Source organism: Paramisgurnus dabryanus, chromosome 5 (genome assembly GCF_030506205.2).
Source record: "Paramisgurnus dabryanus chromosome 5, PD_genome_1.1, whole genome shotgun sequence".
Classification (NCBI taxonomy): domain Eukaryota; kingdom Metazoa; phylum Chordata; class Actinopteri; order Cypriniformes; family Cobitidae; genus Paramisgurnus; species Paramisgurnus dabryanus.
In genome coordinates, this window is record NC_133341.1 from 44,128,113 (window position 1) to 44,155,926 (window position 27,814).

Below are 27,814 nucleotides of genomic sequence, written 5' to 3' on the forward strand. Positions count from 1 at the left end.
AGCATTGTGTCAAAAAGGAACAAACCATCTGTTTAGTTAAATTAACCAAGAACATTTTTATATCTGACCCAAAATTAAAGTTAAAATTACAGCTCAGCTTGTTGGGTTTGTCCCTTTTTGACCCAATGCTTAGTTAAAAAACCCCAGCATGATTTCATTTATGTGATACAGCTGATCTAACAACAGCTTAGGTCCCCAGTTCACCTGTCAAAGTAATGTCCAGTGAGTGCAGGGAACCACTCCAGCGTAAGCGAGTCCTGGTCCTGCGCTGTTACTCGAGGAGGTAGAGGAACAGGAGCTGGTTTACTGACAAGTCTCCAAGACTGGTAGACGAGATCCAGGTAGCAGTGCATCCTCGCAACCTGGTTCATGGTGAAAGAGTCTGTGCAGCCGTCATCTTTTGGAAAACAAAAATCAACAAAGTTTAAGAATTCGTAATATTATTAAGTGAGTGCAGGTGCATTGCACGCCTGTATGAAAGGAGTCTTGTGTGTGAATGTGTTAAATATGTGCACTGACCCCAAAACGCATTTGGACACTTAAGCTCCAGGTCAAATGCATGAATGCCAATGTAACAAATTACAAAATAGAAATGCATTTAATTATGCAAAACATGTAAAAAAAAAGTAGACACCTGGGAAATCAATAGGTATACTGTTCAAAATTGAGATATACAAATGTTTGTATTCTTGTTGTCAGACGTAGGAACACATCCATAGTTAATGTGATGACTTACACCTGTGTTTAGTCTGTGAGGACACCTGTGCGAGGGCTACTGACTTCAGACATCTACCAAAAAAATCAAGTCAGTTCTCAGAAAATCATTTGATGCATTCATTTGTTTTAGTTTAGCTTAAGTGTCCGAATACATCTGGTGCCCGCTGTATTTCTGCTTGTGTAAGTTTCTTGACGTCTCACCGGCGTAGCTCATGTAGTTGTTGAAGGGAGTATTTTTAAAGTGACGTCTCCCGCAGGTGTCGTTGCACGGCTCTGGGTCTCTGCAGTACTTGTACTTAGGTGTGGGGTTGGTATCTGCACACAGATCTCCCGTTTCAAGGGAAGGTTCGGTCTCCAAACAGGCGTCGTTGCAGGACTCCACCTCTGAGATTCCTCTGAAGACGTGGTACAGTCCGAGGCTGTGGCCGATTTCATGGATCATGGTGTGAGTGTGGCCGAATGTGCCGTAAAATAAAGGGTTTAGCACGATCCCACCTTGAAGAATAAACAAAAAGGAGAGCAGGTATCATAAGCGGAATCTTTTTCATACTTTGGTAATTCGTTTTTAAATGTTTAATGTGCTTTTTGTGATGAATAATGACTGGAAAAGGAAATGATAGTCTAGACTCAAACCCTCACATGCATAATTATGTTTATTACCATTGCGCTCTGACATCATCATAGCACCTTAAAATGCTTTAAAACTGTAAAGACTTCAAATAAAAATAAAGGTATCGCAGTATCCTTTTTAAAACCTTTGACCACATACGTCATTCTGGTAAGATCTGGTTGATGTATTTATTTACCTAAATGTGTTAAAGCTTCTTTATCCCAGGGCCAAGTTGCCACACCAGCCAGGTCTTCATCAGATGAGTTAGCAAAGAAGACATTCAAGTGTGTGGATCCATCCAAATTCAAAACTTCTTTCAACTCTTTCACATTCATGTAAGCCCTAAGACAAATGAATAAAAAAGTTTATTTTGTCACTTTAATCCCAAATATTCCAAGATATATGAATAAATCCTGTTTGACAATCCAAACGATACTTTAAATTGTTCTTTTGGCCCTGTTCTTTTTAATAAACCGCTTGGTCTGGTTCACCAACTGGACTGATCCAGTTTTGGATTCACTTAAGTGAATAATTAAAAATTTTAGTATGTGTCACGAGTCATGTCTGTGTCTGTCCTGTTGCTGGGTGCATCCCAATTCAGGGGCTGCATCCGTCGAAGGCCGTATTTGAAGGCCAAGGATGACACCAGGCCGCAATGAAGGCTGTCCCAAATCGAAGGCTCCTTCACATCCAGCCTCCACATACGGCTTTCGTTAACCCCCAAAAAAACAAAGACCTATACATGGATCCTTCATGGACTCGGCTATCCCAAGATTCAATCCTCACCTGTAACGTCTAAGTATTTAAAATAAACATTTATAACAGTAGCTAGTAAGCTAATCTGTACGTTGTGATTGGCCTGAATACCTCTGATGTCAGCCGGAAATGTGACGCCCCTTACCATTGAAAGATTCGCTCACAATGCAATGCTAACAGGAGTTAACTTACAGGCTGAGTCCGAAGCAGAAGGAATTATGATAATGTCGGTCTTCTCTACATAACCAATCCCGGGAAGTAAACTGTTGCCTACAATCTGTGTGTTTGTTGTATATAAAGAAAAGAGATTTACGTTGGAGACGATAACTCGCGTCATTGTTTACTTTGGGGTTTGTACCTTTTGCATATCCTTAACATGTACTAATACACACTTACACACCAAAGGAAATGTAAAACCGTGAATCTGACAATACGTACTCTTTAAAATTCTCCTTTGGTGTTCCACAAAGGAAACAATACAGGAGGAACAACACAAGGGTGAATACATAATGACAAAATTTCTTTTTGACGTGACCCATTCCAATACTGAAATACATCAGTCTCATGACGGACGGAAAAGCCCCGAAGAGTAAATAAACAGAAAGCGTTTTTGTGTACGTGAGCATGTGTCAATGTTTGTCAAGAGAAGCAGTGTTCTTTAATTTAATGGCCCTAGTCAGGCTGTCACACAGGGAGTTTGTATTTGGACGGAAACCTGAGCCCCGCTCCGCAGCCAGCTTTGAGGTCAGGGGTCACTGGCCCTGTCTAGTTAGGAATGCATTGTGTAATTTGGATCGTTCAAAACATGGCCCATTTAAAATGCTTATTATTTCACCTCAAACACACCGGGCTTGTTATTCCCATGCAAGCCTGTAGTGATAACCGTCAGGCAAGTCAAACAAAGACAAGTCTCTCCAGTGTGATAAATACCGGCTTGCTGGAGTCGTTCATTTCCATAAGTACAACAGCATGTAACCATGCATATATTCATAGTTAAGCAGACGTCTAGTATTTCTCGTCTTCTCTCCGCTAACCTCTTCTGTCTTTATGGGAGGCCCTCACATAATTCTCTCAAAACATTTCCCATTAGAAAAAATATGAAAAGGAATCAAAGCGCTCTTCCACCTCTACCTCAAACACTTGTGAATGTGATAAACACCCAACACCAATATTCAAAATGAAAGAAAAGCCTCGTTCCTCATGTAAAGATCAACATCTGTTACCCAGGTTCTTCATGGGTTAGCCTTGACCAGGATAGGCAACGTTGGTCCTGGAGTACTTTGCTTACATGTAGTTTTCAGGTGACTCTTTAGACCTTGATTAGTTGTTCAGGTGTGCTTGATTAGGGCAGGAGCTAAACTCTGCAGGACATCGGCACTCCAGGACCGACGTTGCCTACCACTGGCCTAGACATTATCAAAATGCAAGTATTCATTTGTAGTGCATTTTAATGTATTGACCAAGGAAGACACAGGTTTAGGAGACAGGATGACCGTTTCCTGTCAATTATTTTCCGGTAAGCCAAGTACCATGGCACTACCTGTTGTAAAGACGTCGGTCTGGCTGAAAGAGTGAAGGGGAGGCCTTGAGATCAGCGTTCCCAGATAGATAAATACCTAGGTGTGCCTTAGTGGGAGGCACAAAACAACTGACTGAAAAATACTGACCTAAGTTCCGCAACGGGATTGGAATGTTAACTCTTAAAAGATTCATTCTCCACAATGATTGGCTGAGAAGATGTACAGTAATGTGAGAAGAGATAGAGTTGTGGCTATAAGGGATACAGCAACCGACAAAATCTTATAAAATCTTGTCGGACAAGCAATGTTTTTATCTAATCCTATCACCAAACCTAACCCTAAACCCAACATTTTACAGGAATTAAACCATAGCTGTATTTCATCTAACCAGGACCACTGTTTTCATCCTAATCCTAGTCATACCTAAGACTAAACCCAACATCTGGCGAGGTTTTGGCCATAGCTGTAGTGTATCTCTTCTAGCCAAAACCAAGAGATGGAAGACATGCGTAACACTCAATCAAGTTCTCCTCACATTTATAATGGTAGATGTTGGATCCACAGCTACATCAAAGAATATAGAAGCCCTATAATTGCAACGAACATTTTAAGTGTTGCAAAATTTGGAAATTATCATATTATAATGGGATTTTTTTTATTATTGATTGTTACAGGTGTCACAATTTCGATTTTTAAATGTAAATCGATCGAAATAAAGTCACAACCTCAAACTACGAATTAAAAAATGGAATTGTCGATGCTGCCACGACCCCATGTCACGTGCGGTCGGCTTGGCAAGCGGGAAAAAAACACGTGTTGACTGCTGCGAGTCAATCTCCTCTAACTTCGCTAGATACAGCCAGTCAAAAGATAGCATGGCAGATGCAGGAGACACCATGCGAGCTGCGCTTTACATGGGAAACAAAAAACGCAAGCGCCTCCTGCCTTCAGCTGAACTCAGTCAGAACGGAGCACGCGTGCACAGCAGAACGGCGTCTGTGACAGGACCCGTTGTTTCTCTGAACTGAGATCTGTTTCACAACAACTTATTTCAGTTGCTTAAGAGTTATGAAAACAGCATTTAAACATGACTTATTGGGGTATAGTCTCACAATCTCGTCTGATGGTAATAAAAGCAAGTTTTTAAGGTGCAAAGTACTGACGGACGTTCATCTGACAGGAAGTTTCGTTTTATCAGGTATGTGCGTGTACCATATGTTTCCACAGGCAGCACGACTAACATGGCAGGGCATCTCCGGGTTCAAGGTCAAGATATAATATTTCATAAAAGTCTAGTCTAAAAATGGCATAGTTTTTGAGAACTGAATTTGTGACCTTAGAATCGAAAATGTAATCGAATATCTGGAGCACCTTGACACCCCTACTGATCGTACATCGCACAGAAGTCAAAATTATGGTACAAATAGGAGAATTATCGTACATCTGGCAACACTGCTTGAGATCATTCGAAAGAATTGAAGTACATTAAGGTAGACACATATGTGCATATTACTACTATTTGTTTACTATAAAATTGGTATTGCTATTAAAAACATGTTTGAAACTTAACACCACATTTTTAAAATCTCAATGCTACGGAATCAGCAGATAATAATATGTCAATATTTGTTGGTGGTGTTTAGTATATAATTTTGTGGAAATCTTACACTCTTAAATTGAAGGCTGAAGATGTGATAATGGTACACGGACATGAGCAAACAAGGGAGGGGAGGGAATGGGGCAGAAAATTGATGATTTGTTGCGGTGGTGACGTTGGAAGCCAGTGCAGCTGTCAATGAGAGGCATCACAGAGGGAAAACATCTTGTGTGGTGTCGACCTCAAATTACCTGCCTCATTCCACATTAACTCAAAAAGTATTATTTTAAAACAATATGTCCTTACAATATACATAGCATTACTTTGGTAATTACTTCGTCATCATTTTTACTTTTTATGGGTAAAGAACATCCACTTCAATGGCCTCAGAGCACCAGCTAGTTACAGAACGTGGTGAGATTGGACCAAACTAGCAATGTTCTTAAAAATGTCTCATAAGTCTTATATATAACATAAATAACAAAGCCCTGTGCAATCTGAGATGTATACACATAAGCAGAGTTTCACGTTTTTGCTTGGGGGCACCTACCGGGCAAACAAGGGTACTGCAATAATTTGAGATTAGCGAGAGAGTGTAGCTTCATGGTTACATAAAAATGAATTAAAACAATTTTAGCCTTTAGTTACTCATTCTAGCTTTTCAAAATATTAAGATGGGACAAATATGAATTCCTATATTTTTATTTCATTAATACCTCACACAAAATCATAATTAGCTCTGGTCTGGGGAGGCATTGCCCCCCTGCCCCCCCCCCAAACTCCACCTAGGTGTATATGACTTTCTTCCTTTCACAGTATGTCTTAAGACTAGTTGTCATATGATATTTTGTCACGAGACATGAAGTATGAGATAATCCAATGAGATTTTAAGTTACTGAATTGTCGCCATATTTGAAGTTTGTGCTCATAAGACTTTATTTTGGATGATTTTGCAAGAAAAATGACTGCATTTTGACATGAAATTATTTGTTTGTGCTCAGCTGAATCTTTTCCGAAAGAGATGCTCAACTATCAAACAAGAAGAGGTGAAATCAAAAATTCACAGTAAATGAAGAAAAGTGTGCAACACTCACTGTTTCTCGAAAAGACTTAAAGTGAACATTTCACAAGACTTTTTTAAAATGTCAAATAAATCCTTAGTGTCCCCGGAGTGCGTATATGAAGTTCAAGCTTAAAATACCACACATATATAATTTATCATTATATGTTAAAATTGACACTTAGGTGTGATCAAAATGTGCCATTTTTGGTTGTGCCCTTTTAAATGCAAATGAGCTGATCTCTGCACTAAATGCCAGTGCTGTGGTTGGATAGTGCAGATTAAGGAGCGGTATTATCCCCTTCTGACATCACAAGGGGTGCCAAATTTTAATGACCTATTTTTTTCACATGCATGCAGAGAATGATTTACCAAAACTAAGTTACTGGGTTGATCTTTTTCACTTTAGGTTGATAGAAGCACTGGGGACCCAGTTATAACACTTAAATATGGAAAAGGTAATGTCCCCTTCAACTTTTTTGGCCACCATCAAGGCTTTCATCAGACATTTATGCTTAGCTAAGAAAATTAATATATATATCTGATATGACATGAGGGTGAGTAAATGGTGAACAAGCCAATTCAAAAATGTAAATATTTTCAAAGTGCAATAACAGGTAATGATGCCTGATCTTTCAACAAAGAAAAACAAAGGAAAATGTTTGGCATCATCAAAGATGCCAAAGGTTTGCTTGCGAAAGTGCAGAAGCCAACTCAGGGGACAGATGATATAAGGTTTCCCTCCTAATAATTTCAGGAATTTCATTATTTCCTATGAAAATATTTGGCTGTCTTTTTGGCTGTACAGAAGAGGAAAGGGGGGTCAGGAAGTATCATGGCAAAATGAATAAGTCAGCTATAGAGTAAGTGCTAAAAAAGCTTGTTTTTTAAAGACTGGGACTGCGCTTTAATAAAACGTTCCACTACTGTAGGTCAAAGTCACCTAATCTGAGTTCAGTTAAGTTTAATCCACTGGCTCACTCGCGAAACACAACAGGAATCAGATGTGGACGCAGGCCTACTACAAAAGTATGCACAGGTCCAGCCAAAGTATGCAGGCATCAGTGGACGTTGCACAACGTCGCTTAGGATCACTGGATGTCTTTGCTGGTTCTGTTGAGTAGGAAAGTGAGTGACACTTTTTCAAGCGATCTAATACATGATCGGGCTTAATTTTAAAGTTAGTATCACATTGACAGCACCCTCCCAATTGTTCCCTAAAGTGCCAATATCTTAAAAAGGGCGGTTGTGGTGTATAAGTAAAAATTAAAAATGCCCCAAACGCAGACGTCACAGCGAATCGGATCTGCTTGGCTGCACTCAGAGTGCTCCAAGAGTTGTGTTGATGCATTTATATTTAATGCCTATTAAATGCATGATTATGGCTTCATCCATTTACACCCATGTATTATTCATCTGAATCAGTAAAGACGCCTTACATCCAGATGTACTAGCTTCGCGCTGAGCTGCTCGGGGCGGGTTGGCATGGCAGTGTTCGGCGGTTGGCTGAGAGGCCTATAATTTTCTCAGCCTTTCAGGGATCTTTTCATCAGCTCCAAGTACATAAGAGGAGTGATCAATCATCTACACAATTAGAATCACGTACAATCGGGCGTGAGGTTCACAGACTCGCGGGATAATTTGTAGCTGACCTCTACAGAAATAATATAATTCACAGACAGTAACCATAAAAAGAGCCAGGGTGAAGGAGGAGGATATTATTATGCGATGTTCGATGTGGACGGGGACGTTTGAACGATATACCGAATGAGAAGAATAGACAAGAGATGAGAGAAGGAAAAACATGAAAAATGTCATATGAATCGAAAAACCAACACGACTGTAAACCACTTAGGAGAATGAATACAATGTACTACATCACTATGGATGTTTCCACAAGAAACACTTGCACTATGTTAGTCTATAGTAACATTTGTGGAAAGTTTAATCTTCCATTATGTCCTGCTTCTGAAAATCATGTTTACTCTTTTTCCATCTCTAAAATATGGCTGATGCCATGAATATTTAAAGCTCTGTACTGTACCATTGTTTCATTAAAAGGTTGAGAGTTATTACCTCATCAGGATTCTGATCACCCCGTAGACATCATTTGTGTGTAAATGTGGATATATTTATTCATCTGTCTGATGCCGCAAAGTCGAGGAAGCTCGGAGCAATTCGATTTAACCGCTTAGTACAATTAACTGCTCTTGTTTGGTCTGGAGAGAGTGGTTCAAGCTCTAAAGGTTACAGTTGGTTTAAATGATACATTAATTGTTCTTTAATCTCACTAAAAATGATCTTAGATAAAAAACATTTTATACAAGTATTGTTATGTTATGTTAGGACTGGAAGATATTGACATTTTTGAAAAACTGCAAATGAGTATATATAAAAAAGGTCTGCAATAACGGAATGACTTTAATAGGGATGCACCAATATATCGGTATTGGCAGATAAAAGCATTTTCCCACTTTCGGACATCAGCCGATTGTTTTAAACTGCCGATGTTCAAGGGAGATTATATTTGACAATTAAATGGACCAAAAAATGCATCAAAACTCACATCGTGTGCTTATTTTGAATTGGGTCACAATGACAACAGAATTGCAGTTTGTATGCTCTGTACTAAGATTTCAAAGAAAAAATTAAAAATCAGTATCTATCAATATCAGTAGACATTATTCTAAGTGATCAACTTTTTGTACTAACACAGAAATATTTTGCTTTAGTGCATTCCTTATTTTAATATTTTAAAATGTTATGTGTAGTAAAACTATCTTTATCAATTGGATCACTAAATGTCATTGTAAGTAATTGAATATCGGTATCAGCAGAGAAATATTTTGTGTTGGTGCATCCTTAATTTTTAAAATGTTATGTTTAGCAAAACGTGTTGATATCTTTCCATATCAGTAATCGTATATTGGTATCGACACAGACATATTTTGTATCTGTGCATTGCTAATTTTAATACTTCAAAACATTATTTAAGCAAACATATCGGTATCAGTAGACGTCATTGTAAGTAGTCAAATAACGGTATTGGCACAGGAATATTTTGTATTGGTGTACCCCTTATTTTAATACTTCAAAATGTTATGTAAAGCAAAAGTATCGGTATCAGTAGACGTCAATGTAAGTAGTCGAATAATAGTATCGGCACAGAAATATTTTGCATCGCTAATTTTAATACTTTGAAATGTTATGTATATCAAAACTTGGCTGTTTCTGTTGGATAACGATATTGGCACAGAAATATTTTGTATTGGTGTATCCCTAATTTTTATACTTGAAAATGTTATTCAAGCAAAATTATCGGTATCAGTAGACATCATTGTAAGTAATCGAATAACTGTATCAGCACAAAAATATTTTGTATTGGTGCATCACTAATTTTAATATTTCAAAATGTAATGCATAGCAAAACATGCTGATATCTTTCCATATCGGTAATCGTATATCGGTATCAGCACAGAAATATTTTGTATCGGTATCAGTAGACCTCATTGTAACTAATCAAATAACGGTATTAGCAAAGAAATATTTTGTATCTTCAAAACGTTATGTAAAGCAAAAGTATCGGCATAGATAGACGTCATTGTAAGTAATTGAATAAAGGTATCGGCACAAAAATATTTTGTATTGGTGCATCCCTAATTTTATATTTCAAAATGTTATGTATAACAAAACTTGCTGATATCTTTCGCTATCAGTAATCGAATATTGGTATCAGCACAGAAATATTTTGTGTCTGTGCATCGCTAATGTTAATACTTCAAAACATAATGTAAAGCAAAAGTATCGATATAAGTAGACGTCATTGTAAGTAGTCAAATAACGGTATTGGCACAGGAATATTTTGTATTGGTGTATCCCTTATTTTAATACTTCAAAATGTTATGTAAAGCTAAAGTATCGGTATCAGTAGACGTCAATGTAAGTAGTCGAATAATAGTATCGGCACAGAAATATTCAGCATCGCTTATTTTAATACTTCGAAATGTTATGTACAGTATATCAAAACTTGGCTGTTTCTGTCGGATAACGATATTGGCACAGAAATATTTTGTATTGGTGTATCCCTAATTTTAATACTTCAAAATGTTATGTAAAGCAAAAGTATCGGTATCAGTAGACGTCAATGTAAGTAGTCGAATAATGGTATCGGCACAGAAATATTTTGCATCGCTAAATTTAATACTTAGAAATGTTATGTATATCAAAACTTGGCTGTTTCTGTCGAATAACGGTATTGGCACAGAAATATTTTGTATTGGTGTATCCCTAATTTTTATAATTGAAAATGTTATGTTAGCAAAATTATCGGTATCAGTAGACATCATTGTAAGTAATCGAATAACACTATCAGCACATAAATATTTTGTATTGGTGCATCACTAATTTTAATATTTCAAAATGTAATGTATAGCAAAACATGTTGATATATTTCCATATCGGTAATTGTATTTCGGTATCAGCACAGAAATATTTTGTATCGTTATCAGTAGACCTCATTGTAACTAATCAAATAACGGTATTAGCAAAGAAATATTTTGTATTGGTGTATCCCTAATTTTAATACTTCAAAACGTTAGTATCGGCATCAGTAGACGTCATTGTAAGTAATTGGCGAGATAGATAAAGTAATGCTACTGTACATTGGTTACATAAAACCTACAGCATTACTGTGTATTGAATATCGCATTTTCTTGAATATTGTAATGCACTTTAACTTTCAATATTGTAAATTGTACACTACATTACATTACATTATAAGGTTGTGTACTCCATCCAGTGATGCTAATGTTGTGTAGTCCCCACTGAAGTCCCAATTGAAAGAAACTCCTCACATGCACAAATGAATTTGCCGCCCTCATAGTGCATGTAAAAGGACTATTTAATTGCTTCGGTTTAAAAGAGGAAATCCTTCTCTCCCCAGGGCTTAACTCTTTATCCAACCATACTAATAAACACCTGGGGTTAAACTGTGTATTTCTGTGGCTGTGTGTGTTGCTTTCGGCATTGTATGTGTGAAAGGAGACCGATTGACAGTCTATTTTTCTTTTTTAGGCTGTCACATCTGTGTAGGTGCTGCTGAGGTGCTAAGACTGTGCTTTTCCTGTCCAAATCCTTGATAAGGTAACCAGCTATTAGCCGGCTTAGTTTACAACCCAAGTGGTTTAGATTAAGTTTTACACATGGCTACTCTCATAATTAGAGCTGGATCGCTACTTCAGGAGAACACAGGACAAAACAGAGCGCCAAGACAATGAAGAAAAACATACTTTTGACTGCTCTAACACAAACAAAAATATTATGGGCAATATGCTGTGTGAAAAGCCTTACATTGTTTTTATTCTCACATGTAACACTGGACATCCCTGACTCTTAGGGATGTACTGTAGTTCACAACTAGTAGTACTTACCTACGGTCTTGTACACACTGCAGCTAAATCAATATTCAATAAGTGTTTAATCTTTTTCCACATCCTACAACTAAATTCACTCATAAAAGGTTTTAGGTAGTGACTTTAGTTGCTGAGTCTGCATAGATGAAACAGCAAGTTATTAAACCTTTTAAAACCTTTAAGCAATTTTAAAGGGATAGATCAACCAAAAATTAAAATTCTGTAAGCATTTATTCACCCTCAAGTCTTGAACACAAATGAAGATATTTTGAAGATTGTTTGTAACCAAACCGTTTACAGGCACTATTCATTTCTCTACAATAGAGGTCAATGGTGCCCCAGATTTGCTTTATTAAAAACATATTTCAAAATATCTCCCTTTGTGTTTAGTAAAACAAAATAATGTAAAAAGGCTTGGAACAACTTGAGGGTGAGTAAATGATGACAGAATTTAAATTTTTTAGTGAACTAGCCCTTAACTCTTTCCCCACCAGCGTTTTTTTTTTTTAAGTTGCCAGCCAGCGCTAGCTTTTTCATGATTTTCACAAAAGTTTAATGTCTTCCAGAAAATGTTCTTCTTTAAATATATAAACATACAACATATAACAATGAAAGAACAGACCCTCTGCTTTAAAAAAAAAACTCATCACGATCAAAACATACACAGAGTTTGAATTGTTTGCCCTAAGGGGATTCTTCCAGGTTTTATAAGTTGGGTAAGAGCACCACTTGGTGGATAATAGCGGAAATACAGATTGCCAGAAAAACTCGTCATTGGCAGGAAACTGTTTTCTCTTAATTGACGAGTTAACTCATCAATGGTGGGGAAAGAGATAAAAGGATTAAAAATATCTGGGGTGGAAGGGCCTGGCAACCATCCTTTTTTTATGGATGGAGCACTGTTGCCACTATTATGTCACTGTTTTTTGTCAATGTCGCTTATATGTGTGTGTGTGTGTGTGTGTGTGTGTGTGTGTGTGTGTGTGTGTTTGTAAACAATCCACCTTTTTTTTTACCTGCAACCAAATCTACCCTCGGGTACAAATAAAGTTACCTAATGCCGAATTCAGACTGCACGACAGGTTTTGAGAAATCGCAGACAAATGGCCGAAATCACAGGCAAATCGATGCTCGTGCATGCGAGTGACAATCACACAGTGTGAATTATAAAAGACGCGTTCTGAGATAATCCCCGACGAGTCTGCGACACCCATGAGATATTTGGCATACTAAATATCTGGACCGGTCGGCGATTCAAAATCTTGCCGTGTGAAATGTGTTTTGACTGACAATAACATCGGGGATGACGTAGAGCCAATGAGAGAGCAACACACAGGACAGCTGGAAGTTCGGGGAGGAGTCTCGTCAAACATTTCCTCCTTCATAATCTTTATTTCTTCTTTTTCTGCTGCAAATGAGCGCACAATTTGTATGGTAAACTTCTTGCGAGCTACTATTTTTAATAATAATCCCAGTCTCACGTGAGAACTCCGGTCTTGCACGCGTGACCTCGCGTTGTTTCCTTCGCGTCACTTCTCGCGTGCATTGGTTGTGAGACATAGTTTGCAGACCGGGACAAAATTATCGGTGATTCTTCTTACGGTAAAGTCATGCAGTATGAAAACACCTGTCGCCAATTCATCATGCATTCTGAAACAGCAGCGACTGAACGCTACCCCAGATAATCACGCAGTGTGAAACCACAGGTGACCTGACTAGTTTGAAAATCATGCAGTCTGAACTTGGCATTACCTTACCCTGCAACTGGATAGCAATGCCCTAGCAATTGGCCAGAACACCAAGCAAATCAGCTAAAAAACACATCTACATTATCTCAATTTTTCGATTATTTGCACCCTCAGATTCCAGATTTTCAAATAGTTGTATCTCGGCCAAATATAATACTATCCTAACAAATCCTATCCTACACCAATGGAAAGCTTATTTATTCAGAAAATTGACCCTTATGACTGGTTTTGTGGTCCAGGGTCACATATTATAATAGCTAATTATGCATATTATACTGTAGCTGTTTGGCAATACTTAAGGCAGCTTAGTTGTTATTAGCCAAAACACCATCCATATACAGATATGAAAGAGTGATTGAACAAAATCTGTTTTTGGACTTGCTAATAAAATGCTCTGTTGGTTGACATCTTGCAGGACTCGCATACTAAAATCACCGCAGTATTTGATTTCATTTTTCTGTTCTTGCACAACTCTTTGTTGACGATACTTGTTCAATCAAAAGGAGTCTCAAATCACTTCATTATCCAACCCTCGGCACTGCTCTCCAGACAAACCATAATCGAATGAAAACAAGCAACAAGTTGAAGTGCTCTCCCCTCCCTGGTTGACCACACGCTGTCGTCTCATCTCGCATACGCGTCAACTGGATGACTGTAAATACAGCGACTCGAAAACAAAATCAGTGAACTCAAAAACTGTAACCGCAGAAGGACAGGAAGCAATAACATTATGTAATTTGCGAGCAGTGACACAATGCATGAGGTTGTGAAGCCTGAAGCAAATCAAATTTTTAGTAAGATCAGTTCGTGCACTTAAACTGCTTAAAAAAACATGACAAGTTACGACTGTGTTTTAAGAACCAGTCTGACCAATTAACAATCAGTTAGGGCTAATCAGTTTTACTTTGTGTATTCAAATGAGACCAATCTACCTTTTTATGTAAGTAACGACCATTTCTAAATTGTAAGACAAGCTTATTTATGCAACCAACCACAGGAGGATGGTAACCGTTGCCTATGAAATCCTAATATTCAAATTTGCCGATGTTGCATGCGTAAACCATAATATAATCATCACAGTGCCTTATTCAGTTTCTGTTTCCTAAGAAAAAACTTTCATTTTGGACTCCAACACGTCTCCCATTCAAATCGGGCTTGGGTTCCTGCTTGTCCTTAAATGCACTTGATTAATAATATAGAAAAACCAAAGGCTGTGCACTGAACAACGCAGTTTGTTTTGAAACGTATATCAGAATTCAACAAGTGCGTACGACAACAATTTACAGTTGGATCCAAGTTCCGAGAAGACTGGAAAGGAGAACTTGGTTTGTCCCATCATCCAGGGAATGAACACTGTGCTTTACTCCGAAAGTATCCAATGCCCCCACAACCTCAACATATTTCTGGAGGGTTATTTTTCCTGACTAGCACTCCCAGTAGGGTCTCTAACGCCGTAAGTAATAGTGTTGGAGATTCTACTTTAAGCGGTGATTGGCTTCCCTGCTTGTCTAGGGGGACATAGTTTCCATTCCGACTTACTTTCTATCAAATCATTTTATAAGCTTACAAAAAAGGAGAACTATGTCTAAAATCGTCTTGGTCTTCACATCTGGTCGCCACGAGAGTAGTTTATTTCACCCACGGAGTAAAGAGCGATTGGTTCCTGAACTTTGAATCCATGCCAAAATGCACTCCGGGGATGCATGAAACACACAAACACAAGGCTAAAATTCACCAAACAGTGAGCATCGAAACATACGGTCGAGTCTAACCCTTTATAGTGTTTAATGGTCCCTCAAACTGCCTCCGGTCTTGAACGTCTGTAGTGAAACTCATGCTTCAGAACTCTGACTCCAGTTCAGCGCTTACGATGCTGCTGGGATGTCACATCGTAATACATTAATGGAACAAAATTGAGATTTCTGAAGGCTGCGCGCATAAGAACGAAATTTACCGTGCCCTAGAGTTCCCTCAAGTCTTTCCAGACTCTTTAAACAACAATGAACTTGTAACCCCGAGCTTCACGAGGACAATAATTCTTGTACCTACAAAACCACTAATCCGTATCCAATACGCTAACGCTGCATAACTGCATGTACGAGGAGAAGTTTTTACCTGAGGGGTGATGCAGGATTAAAGCAGGTCTTTGTCACATCGGTGATGTTGGGGTTGCAGCAATCTCCGTGATCATAATAGTAATTGTCCCAGTTACACTCTGGGTCGCAAACACCGTTCCCCTGTTTGTATTCAGGACAGCGTGCCGTCTGCCTCCTACAGTATCCCGCATCGAAGCCTGTGAGGGTGTGGTTACATTCCAGGTCGCATTCTTCATCGCCCACCTTGTTGATGTCACAGTTGGCCAGTACCAGACGGTTACGCAAGGACGAATTGTATACGTTGTGGATGGTGCGCTCCCAGGTGATGTTGTAGACTCGGAAAGCGTTGTTCAGATGCTGATGCTGAAGGTTGATCTGGTGGTCGGTGACCGTCGGCCACAGTCCGTCATCGTCATAAACGTTTATCACTCGATAACGCACCGTCTTGGGTTTACGGAAGCTCCAGAGCTGATAGTAGTTCGTCACCACCTCCACGTTGTCGCACACAGTCTGCCCACAATGCGGAGGTTTCAGTCCAGTGTCGAGAGAACCACCGAGATCACCTGCCCGGGGCCTGTCCGAATGCTCCGACCTAGGGAAGCTGCCATCTTTTACCGTAAACCACCTTCTTGACATGTTCTCGAAGTTCTCATGGATGACCAGCTGCGAGGGGTCAACGTCGGAGGTGCCGTAACCTCGACCCATGTACCTGATGATCTCACGCTGGGTTAGAGCCCTGTGCCACAGGCTCAAGTGTTCCATTGTTCCCCTGTAGTTGTGGTTTAAAGCATTGCCCCCGATCATTAGCACCTTGCACTTCTTCGTAAGCGGGCTGAAAATCTCACCAGACTGGTCTCGGCTGACGGCGACCTGCGCCCCATTAACGTACAGCTTCATGAAGAGGCCATTGTAGGTGACAGCCAGGTGTGACCATTGGTTGGGAACGTAGGGTGCGTTGGAGGTGATGGTGGTAAGTTTGTGGGCTCGGTCGGTCTTGAGGGAGAAGAAGAAGCGAGGGTCACGATTGACTTGGTCGCTGACTGCTTTGATGCCGACCAGCCATCCTCTATCGCTGGATGCATAGAAGCATTTATCATAGAGTCCTGCAAGACATATGGCACATTTTATTAGGGCAAACCAATATCTACATTTTTTTTAGATTTTATAAAACTAAAATGACTGAATGCTTATCAATAATCGCAATGATTTATTTTGAGGTTTAAGCTGTCTGACGCAACATCCCTGACGTAATTTACCACACACGGGCGCCGAGCTTGACCAGAAACTGCATGTGTTTGTCTTGAAAGTGTGGAACGCAACATGGTTCCCATGATCAAACGTTGCAAAAGTCCAGTCTTATGACTTCAGGCCTACAAGAAAGCATCTGCTAACAATCAGGCCCAGACAGTGTGGTCTTGTATCAACAGAGCAAAGGTTACTTGAATTTTCAGTCCTTTTTTTTTTAAATGTGCCTGAGCACTAAAGGATGTCTGAAATCAAAAATGGTCCTATTTCGGCACAGTCCTTATTATGATAGGGGCTCTAAAACCCTTCATCCTGTTTCATTTGGAAACCATGTGCTAAGCTACTGAAGGAAACATATTCTTATATTAAACAGCCATGTGTCCTTCATAATCACACGCGTGAAAGAGCGTGTAATGAGTATTTTATATCGTGTATATGAACATTTCATTCAAAAAGCCTTAAAAATGCATGCGGCAATGCTGCTTAATCCTATTAAGGTAAAGATGTAGTTAATATATAAGGAATTCTCTTCTCCCGCAGCAGTCAGAAGTGTGTTAAAGGGTAATTAGTGAAACTCATTTAGCTGTAAAACACGACCAAGGTAGCAGAGGAAAATATTACTACTGTATATGCTATTTACTACTACACACGCAAAACCTCATATGCAAGATCATTTCAAATGTATGCATTCTCCAACAAGGAAAGGCTTTAGGTTTGAAGTGCTTTGAATGCATGAGAATGGTTGGACGGCTACGACTGAACACTTTAAAGGGATCATTCATTCGGGAGCACCTTACTAAAGAGCACACAGGAGCACGTAGTTCCCTCTCACTTCTGGGCTGCCAGCAGAACCGCTGCCAGCATCTATAAAAATAAATTGTGCCATAAAACTGAGGAAATTACAATCTGTGAAATCCTGGAATGAGACCACTAAGTGGGAAATAACAAACAGGTACGTTTCTTGCCAGCACTGAACTTTAGACATGCGAGGGGCTCGGTGCAGGGGGGGTTAAAACCGACGTTTAACGAATGGACGACTGGCCTCGAAAATGTAAATGTGACACTGATCTGCTTTGAGATGCTTTCCTAAAAAACCTGCATCATCATCATGGCTTTACAGACCTAGCCAGATTAAAGATAACAGAGAAACAACATCACCGAATGACGCACACGCAAACGCAATGTTGCTTGCCTTGCAAAAAAACTTAATTGCTCAAATCACTCCAGTGACTGAATTAAGTTTAAGCTTGAGTTAAAATTCCTTTTTATTGAAAACCGTAGCTGGGCCTTCGTGCCAAATTCACCACGGCTTGTAATCCTTTCCAATATTTTGTAAAAGCACCCATTTTGAGTACATATGCAATCTCAGTATCCAGCACCATGGACAGAGCACTTACAAAGGGAGCATGAAAAAACGAAAAAAATAAAAAAATAAAACGGCTGTTAGATAAAGTGACACACCTGTGTTGTTTAACAATCCTGCGTTATTTAAACTATTACGTGGTGTTCTGCACCACTATAGTCGTGTGCTGTAAATAAACATTTATGACACACCTTTAAACCCAAACATTAAAAATGAAATCATCACGTGTTTAGGATAAACTGTTTTATTTCACAAGAAATAAATCACATCTTTCTGAAGCCTCCCACCACAAAGTATTTATTAGCATTATAGAGACACCAAGTGCTTGTCAACACTACACCAACCAACCATAAATCATTCTCTTCGGTAACATGATAATTGAATATTTAAATTTTTATGACCATCATTACAAACCCCTAAGTAATGGTATTGACGGTTTTATGAGGTGCTTATTAAGTTATTGTAATTTGCCATAAAATAAACTGCACAGAAACCTCAAAGACAGTACAAGCAAAACGTAAACGTATGTGTTCGAAACCAAACCGATGGCTGAAAATGAACGATTGCAAAGGGCTGTCTGATGTCGGCAGATACGTTGTAAACTGTCTAGTAAAAATGACATTTGTCTGGGACATTTATTCAGAAAATAGGCTCTGTGCCTGTGGATACTCAATATTTCTCAGTGCCTGTGAAAATGCATTCTTGTCTCTGATCTGATTGACTGCAACTGCTAAGTCAGCTTCTAGACGTTTAGTGGCAATGACTGTAATATTTTAACAGCAGCTAGCGATAATGAAACGACTCAAAACGTGGATGGATGAGGCCATAATTTTACAGCTTTTCTCCTTCTTTTTTTTATTCCCTTCACTGTAAAAAATACTTTGCTGCCTTAAATTTTTTTGTTGAATCAACTCTGATTTACACGTCATTTCAACTTACTATTATTTATCTTGACTAGAGAAGAGTTGTTATAACTACAGGTGAGTTTTTATAACTTATAAAATTAAGTTGACATTTCTCAACTATATTTTATAAGTTGTGACAACTTTTCTCTCTTGACATGACGTGCAAATCTGAGTTGATTTAACAAAAAATTTTAAGGCAGCAAAGTATTTTTACAGTGTTGTTTTTATTCATATTCTTAACTAATTAAAGCTAATGACTGATAAAAAGTGACTCCAACAGATGTCACAACATTTCATTCTTTTGAAATTTGCTGAACAACAGGATTTGAGGGCATGCTGTGCCACTGTGCCCCCTCGTTTTTTTTTTAAGTTACAATGTTAGAAAAAAAAATGGTCATAAAATGTACCACAGCTGGCACTGGTGCAGTGCCCTTTTAAAAGGTCCTAATATGTACCACTAGGTACTGATATCTATACATTTGGTACCAATATGTACCTTTGATTTATCTTTGATGTGCTAATAGGCACTCTTTGGTACCAACCCGAGGTATTATTAACTCTGTACTTTTTGAAAGGGTACAGCCCAGTGACAGCTTGGGTACAAACTTTGACCATTTTTTTCTGGCAGTGTAATGTGACTAAGGAGATCGCTTTGAGAACAGAACAGGGGACTAATTTTAGATCACTCACTGACAAGATTTATTTAATCTATCTATTATCATGCTGCTGTAAGGAGATGTAAAACTTATCTGAAGACAATGGAACAAACTTTACTTAATGACATTATCTTTAATGTCCTGATTTGTCTTGAAATGTTAATGTGTTCTTATGTATTATGCATATTATTTAAATGCGTATCTGTTTTTATTCGTTTGCAAAGACTGATTTGGATATATAATTTGTGTAGGAGTGAAGACTTTTTCTGCACCGAAAACACTTTTCTATCCACAGGTTAAGGAAACAGGAAGCCAATGGGTTTGTTAATTACAGCTGGAATAAAAATATCCTCAACAACTAGACACGATTCAGTTATGAACAAGCATTGTAAATTAAATCATTTGAAGTTTGCATTTACTTCTGTAATGATGCCATAAAACGGCTTCCTATAAGGGTTCATGGGGTGCATGGAGGATTCAAAAATCGACTATATGGATATGACGCTCTCTGTTGGCTGAAGAAGGGATGTAAAAGTAATATAGACCTGAGTGAGGAAAAAATCCAACCGCGCAACTAAGACGCCCACCATGCTACTCCATCCTCTATAGAATAATGCGTAATACGCATGCAATTTTTACTGCATAATAATAATAATAATAATAGCCTAATAATAATAACAATTATTTATGTTATGCCCCAATAAACCTTAAGCTTTAATTTTCAAAATACACTTTTTAAATAAATAAAATGAAATATAAAAATGTTTATATAGGCAGCTATTGTGTTATTAAAAAGCCTCGCGCTGTAACGTGTCCTTGGATATTCGGTTGTTTATGTACATTTATTGCCGATCAGATCACGTAAGAAGCACAGTAGCCTTTGCATCAAAGCGATGACGTATTTGTTTAATCGATTTTTGACACAGTTCAACGCTAAATCTCACAGCATCATACAGAAGACGACGAGATTATGCAGTTGTTAATTTTTAACGTGCGTAATGCTTTTCACACACGATATGCACAAATACATTTTTGTGTTATTTAGCACAGATCAAATGTTAATAATAGACAAATTATCGAATAAATTGTGGTTAATAAGAGATCATCGAGTAGCCTACGTTGGTGACCATTTGTAAATTTATAATAAATAAAGTGAACAGATTTACAAATGTAGTTATTCAGCGAGGGAATGCAATGCAACTGCTGTTGTAGGCTATCATCTGAAGGTTTATAAGAAAGTGTGACGCCATGCAAATGTCAACTGTAAGTCTAAAGAGCTCGAAAAAAGTTGCCTGATGATAATCTGCCAACATCGCATGCAAAACGCAGGAGAGTTTTATCCGGATACAAGCAGAGAAAAGGCGCATCTCTATATGGCACCATCAGACAGATCAATTATGGCCTAACTATATGCTTGCATTACATCATAGTAAATCTGATATTTAAAAAAGTGTTGGCGCCAAGCGTTCAAGCAACTACGCGTTGATTTCTCTTACTGTTTATGCATAAAGCACGGGCATGCTTCATATTGCGCGTTCCCTATGAAATTAATTCTGCCGTGAATATAATCCAAGTAACAATTAAGCAAAGCAAACCTCCGATAACAGCTGGAGAGCGTTGGCCACCCTCCGGTTTTATCCACATTTCCAGGGTGAAATTACTTCTTGGCACCTCTGCGTTTGGTTTCAGGCGTAGTTGGTCTCCTCTGCCGGTAAAGTAAACAGCCCTCCGCCGAGCCGGTGTGCTTTCCCCCGCCTGTGACAGGCGAGGGGAGCGCCGATCTATCCCGGGAAGTGAGCGTTTGCCCCGAGGCAAGCGTGTGGCACAGGCTCCTGGGAAGGTACTTCTGGCTTCCCTGATGCGCACCAAGTCTCTTTTAGACCTCGCATTTCGCCGTAGAATCCCACACTCAGATCCCAAGCACACGATGAAAACCAAAAGGCATAGAAGCCAAGTGCAAATGGGCAAAAGTTTCATTTTCAAGTGGAGAAATATGAATTTTGGTCAATGGACATGCAGGGGATTTGATGAAATACCAAACAGCGCTCTTCTGCGAGATCTTTCCCGGTCTTTTAGTTTTACAAAAGCCTGTCAAGACGCGTATTCAACACCAAGCAAGACGGCAATGCTGTCTTATTTTTTCCTTTATAATGTTAAGCCACGACCCCCTTTCCTTGCCCCTTTCAAAGACACTTCAACACAGATTGAGGGGGGAAAGGAATATGTTAATTCATCCAAGTGCTCCACCTTCCCAATTGAATGGATCCCATTAAATTGCAGAGATGACTAAGTAATCAATCAGTGTGGAAGGGGCAAATCAGTGTGTCTTTATCTGCAAAACTTGCCGAATACACATCTGAGACACCAGGAGATATCACCCACGCGCACATGCACTGGCCAGATTTGATAGGGGTCACTGGCAAAACCGGGGTGCAGAACAAAGTTAACGTATACGCATTCTGCGTGTTTATTAAATAGTGATGGTGTGAGCAAAATATGACGTATTGAAGGGAAGACGACGTGTTTCAGGCTGTGTAACACTGTGCGCAATTGTCGGGTTCAATCTGGCCGGACCCGGAGTCGCAGGAGTGCGTACATCTGTATCTGAACCGGCCGGGACGGTGCTTTTATTTTGCGCATCACTGCGCTGAGAACCCTCTAGTGGCTATACGAAATATTTCAAAACAAAAACATGGTCAGGCAGGTTTAAAAAAGATTTACTGTATTTTCCCCTGTCCCTTTCTGTTACATCAACAACCTATTAACCAGTGCAACAGAAAGCAGACTTTCAAACAGACACTGCAAGTTAGATGGAGATATACGAGCTCATCACATAAGTAATCTAATAAATTTAGGAAGCACACTGGGAAATAGAGTGACAGGTCATCCATTAACCAACTTTAGAGTTTAGACACATCCCCAGCCAAAGTCCTGTGCGCACCCTCTTATTGCTTTTCTTTATTGACTGTCAGCAGAGGGAGCCTGGAAAATGACTGAATGCACTTCCTACACGTCTGCTCCTGATCACAGTGTTCTGGTTCTCACAGCTGCAGAGGGACTCCTTGCAAACATGTGACGTCAATACTGCTGAATATCAATGGGCACTGGTGCTAAAGGACCAGCGGGAAACCTGGGGTGAGCTGCTGTAGAGCCCCTCATTCGGCAGGTTCTTACCTCAAAGTTGCTTTCAACTTTTTATTCAGCAGGATGTCCGAGTCACTCTGAGCTCTTCTTCGGGAAGACTTTACAGTGATACTCCCGGCATCTCTATCACTTGAAATGGACGTAGCCTGCTAATAAAACTGAATATGGGACAGATACACACGCCACCTTAACAAGAAACATATTGCTGGGGGTACACACCATAAAGCGTAAAGCCTCTGGTCTTCATTTTTAATTTGTTACCAGTCAGACCAACCTGACAGTTTACAGCAACGAAAAATAATAAAAATACAACTGACAAAGTTATTCACATTTTTTTTGTCAGCCACATCACATTAATTTAATTGAGATATCAAAATCTAGGAGAAAATACAGACAGCCTGAAGTTTACTGCTTAAAAATCCAATTTGTAAAACATATTTTGGATGTGGTGCTGTTTATGATTTCTTCTTTATCTAGTTAAGTACCTACCATGTAAGATTTGATCACGACTGTGAGGGGAAGTTGTAAAACTGCCTAGACATTTGCACTGAATACTGTTCCATTGAATAATATTAAACCTGACAACAAAATCATACTACTGTACATAAAAGTTAAAAATAAGTAGGAAATGACAAATAATGATTAATGAAAAATACATGTGTCCTTATGTGAGAGTGGGGTTAGTTTAAATAGGCTTGTATTAAATATTATGATGCAAAACCCTCTAAGTGCATCTGGCATGTTTACTCTTATGTTTAGGTTTAGTCATTTCCCTTTAATGACAATGAAAAGGTTTTTAGTCAGTAATTGAATTTGACTGTCTTTTACTGGAAAACCCTCTAAGTGCATGCAAGCTTTTTTGCCAAAAACCTCCACTTTTTTAGACATAGTAAACAGTTGCAAAATCACTAAAGATGCAACTAAAAAACATTGCATATGCTGAAAGTCAGAATGTGAAAATGAAGAAACTGAACCACACATTAGGGGGCGCTGTGATCCATGTGACTGCCACATATGGGTTGTATTCATGTCCAAATACCCTTAGGGGACCCAAGTTTGTATGTGATCCACATTCGTTTTGCATGCCGCCGTTCATACAATTAATTTTTTTGATTGTGCACTTAGAGGACTTTACCATAAAAATAAGTGGCATTTAGCGGATTTTGCCAACAAAGCATTTTCTTAATGGCCTGTGGCCGGGATTAGGCGGATTTGAAGCGAAGCTATTTAATGAATGTATAATATGTGTCAAGAGTATTTGGTTAATATCATTATCTTATTTTTGACACAGGTGGCGTTTAATGGGTTTTGCACCAAACTGAGCTCTTTATTTATAATTTTAAGCTTTACTACTAAAAAATCCAGCAAAGACCTGCATAAGCTGGTAGCTGGTTTTAGCTGGTTTAAGGGGGCAGTAGCTGGTCTAAGCTGGTCCTCCCAGCCTGGTCTTCCAGCCTGACCAGCTTAAAAAGTGACCAAAACACAGCTAGACCAGCTTGCTACATAAGCTAAAACCAAGCTGGGAGACCAGCACACCAGCTTATGCTGGTCTTAGCTGGATTTTTCATTAGGGCTGTAAACACAGCAGAGTGGTAATATTTGAGTTATATCAGTAAAACAATTGCCCCCAAGCATACATGCCCTAGGTTTTCACAGTCGGTTATTGTTTTATCATCTGTATCTACTGAGGTTTTGGTTTCAGGCTGCAGGATTCTGACTCACTCCTTTACATTCAGCATTTTCAGTGGGACTCTCAGTGCCGAAAGAGTGGGGCAGGGGCTGCATTAAAGAAATTAAACTTTACAAATCATTCAAAGATAACATTGAGTGCGCTCCTCTATGTTCTCTTCTTTAAGCCTTTTCACAATATCAGCAAATTAGTAGCTAAGAAAATCTCTGATAACATGTTGGGGTTTAGAGAGATTTAAGTCTGACTACTGTACTTCCTGTCAGGTGTAAATCATCGAGCGCGGCGCTGGTCCCGTATTGTGATTAATAGCAGGTTGCGCGAACGGCTGAGGATGTCATCGATGACGTACGTATCCCCGATCTCACTCCTCCCCTGCTGGCTCATCTGCAATCAGGAAATGCGAGTCAGTTGATTTGAATTGATCCTGGCTTGCCTCCTACCTGGAGATTCGCTACAACTAAAAGTCTAAGAGCAATTAACCAATCACTTAATGACTCTGCTGATGCCGAGGCATAAGGATGTCGTAATGTATTTGATGCTCACTCGACACAACAAAGTTTTTGGTTACGCTTACAAACAAGACTAAGGTTTAAGTAACCTAAGTGTTCTCTTTTACACCACAATTGGTGTGGTATTCACTGAAAATAGGCATTAAAGGGATAGTTCACCCAAAAACGAAAACCGTGTCATGATTTACTCACCCTCAAGTTGTTCTAAACTTGTATAAATGTCTTTGTTCTGCTGAACACAAATTAAGATATTTTGAATATTAAAGGGATAGTTCACCCAAAAATGAAAATAATGTAATTAATGACTCACCCTCGTTCCAAACTCGGAAGACCTCCGTTCGTCTTCGGAGCACAGATTAAAATGTTTTAGATTTAGTCCAAGAGCTTTTTGACCCTTAATTGAAAATTTAGATGTTTTCTCATCCGGTTCTGTTGTGAAGCGCATGTGCGAGACTAAAGTCACGTGACTGCAGTTATGCGGCTGGCATAAGACGCGGCTGACGTGTTATCTGGTGTGCCCAAGTTTTTTTTTTTTGTGCGCCCAAGCTTCGTTTCCAGTCTGAGGGAGACGCACGCTGTAAGTTTGGAAAAAAACTTCACAAACATGTCTGTGGATAACACGTCACCCGCATCACTGCAGTCACGTGACTTTAGTATCGTGCACACGTTTTCCAACCGAACCAGAAGAGAAGACAATGCTGAATAAAGTCATAATTTTATTTTTGGACCAAAATGTATTTTCGATGCTTCAACACATTTTAACTGACCCACTGATGTCACATGGACTACTTTGATTATGTTTTTATTACCTTTCTGGACATGGACAGTTTACCGTAAGTAGATTTTCAATGAAGGGTCAACAAGCTCCCGGACTAAATATAAAACATCATAAACTGTGCTCCGAAGATGAACGGAGGTCTTACAGTACGAGTTTGGAACGACATGAGGGTGAGTCATTATTGACATTTTCTTCATTTTAAGGTGAACTATCCCTTTAATAACCAAACCGATCTCAGGCACCATTCACTTCCATAGTATTGTTTTTTTCTGCTATGGAAGTCAAGTCAATGGTGCACCAGATTTGTGTCAATATTTACTCACCCTCATGTTGTTCTAAACCTGTATGAGTACACAAAAAATATATTTTGATAAATAATAGGAAGCAAGCACGGCATTGACTTTCATTTATCAATACACCTTTAATTGTGTTCAACAAAATAAAGAAACTCATACAAGTTTAGAACAACATGAGGATGAGTAAACGGTAACAATATTTTTATTATCCCTTTAATAATCTTTTTGTTAGTTTTCCAGCACCCACAAATGTGGCTGGGCTGGATCGAAGTTAAAATATGTTACTGGGTAATAACAACTAAACATAAACGGTCTAATCCAGGAATTGTCATATATTTGTACTGCTGGCCATTAGGAGGTATAATGTGAAAGAACAAGTTGTTCACATTAAAGCAAATGAGCAACCAATACAACAGTTAAATGGATTATTTTTTATGGTTTCTCAGCAGTATAGACTTTATCGATGTATTTTAAGCACTTGGAATAACAGGGCAGATGCCCAATCAACAAACATCTTATCTTCTATTATAACCAAGTTAGTTCGTCATATAATGCAACATTGGTTTTGTGTTGCTTTTGCGGTTCAGTTGTTTACATCACACAACAGATTTACTGAATGAATACTGAAGATACTGCATCCCACACTTTCTGTCATTGTGTGGTTGCCGTTTTTCACACCTTTGATTATGTTAATCTCCTCTGTACGTAAATCAAGCATGTGCGTGTTTGTGTGGTGGGGAAATTCCACATGGTGTTTATTGTACCTTTTAATATTTATCCATCATCAAAACAGGGAGGGATGCATGTCTTAACACCTATTGTCTCTGATCAAATAGAGGAATATGGGCATTTCTCATTCATTCCAGAGGTAAAGGTGAATGAAAAGTTACATTTTTTGTAAACCAGACTAGGAAAACCCCTGTACTCAGGCCAAAGCAAAATCTTCTTAAGACTGATGGAGCATTATTTTAGTTTAATCTCAGCTGCAAAAAGTGGTTGTCATGAAGTTAACATACAATAGCAGTGATTTAGTACAGCGTTAAGATTATAGAAAAGATTTAAGTACTTAACTTTAATCTCAGCTGATACGATAAAAACAAATATGAATAATAAAGAGAAATACACTAGCCTAAAGGATTATTAGGAACACCATACTAATACTGTGTTTGACCCCCTTTCGCCTTCAAAACTGCCTTAATTCTACGTGGCATTGATTCAACAAGGTACTGAAAGCATTCTGGCCCATATTGATAGGAAAGCATTTTGCAGTTGATGGAGATTTGTGGAATGCCGACCAGGGCACGAAGATCCAGTTCCACCTTATCCCAAAGATGCTCTATTGGGTTGAGATCTGGTGACTGTGGGGGCCATTTTAGTACTGTGAACTCATTGTCATTTTCAAGAAACCAAATTAAAATGATTCGAGCTTTGTGACATGGTGCATTATTCTGTTGGAAGTAGCCATCAGAGGATGGGTACATGGTGGTCATAAAGGCATGGACATGGTCAGACACAATTCTCAGGTAGGCTATGGCATTATACTATGCCCAATTGGCACTAAGGGGCCTAAAGTGTGCCAAGAAAACATCCCCCACACCATTACACCACCACCACCACCAGCCTGCACAGGGGTAACAAGGCATGATGGATCCATGTTCTCATTCTGTTTATGCCAAATTCTGACTCTACCATCTGAATGTTTCAACAGAAATC

At 39.0% G+C, this 27,814-nt stretch overlaps 1 protein-coding gene across 1 annotated transcript in view; it reads right to left on the reverse strand.

Annotated features, from left to right (window-relative positions):
- Positions 1-21,661, reverse strand: part of pappab (pregnancy-associated plasma protein A, pappalysin 1b) — a 119,624-nt gene extending 97,963 nt beyond the window's left edge. Inside the window, exons 1-5 of the mRNA XM_065284293.2 lie at positions 21,280-21,661; positions 15,535-16,618; positions 1,524-1,669; positions 919-1,212; positions 205-397 (exon numbers count right to left, since the gene is read on the reverse strand). Coding sequence (XP_065140365.1) covers positions 205-397; positions 919-1,212; positions 1,524-1,669; positions 15,535-16,618; positions 21,280-21,661 — 2,099 coding nt within the window. The remainder of the gene's footprint in view (positions 1-204; positions 398-918; positions 1,213-1,523; positions 1,670-15,534; positions 16,619-21,279) is intronic.
- Positions 21,662-27,814: the final 6,153 nt, after the last annotated feature.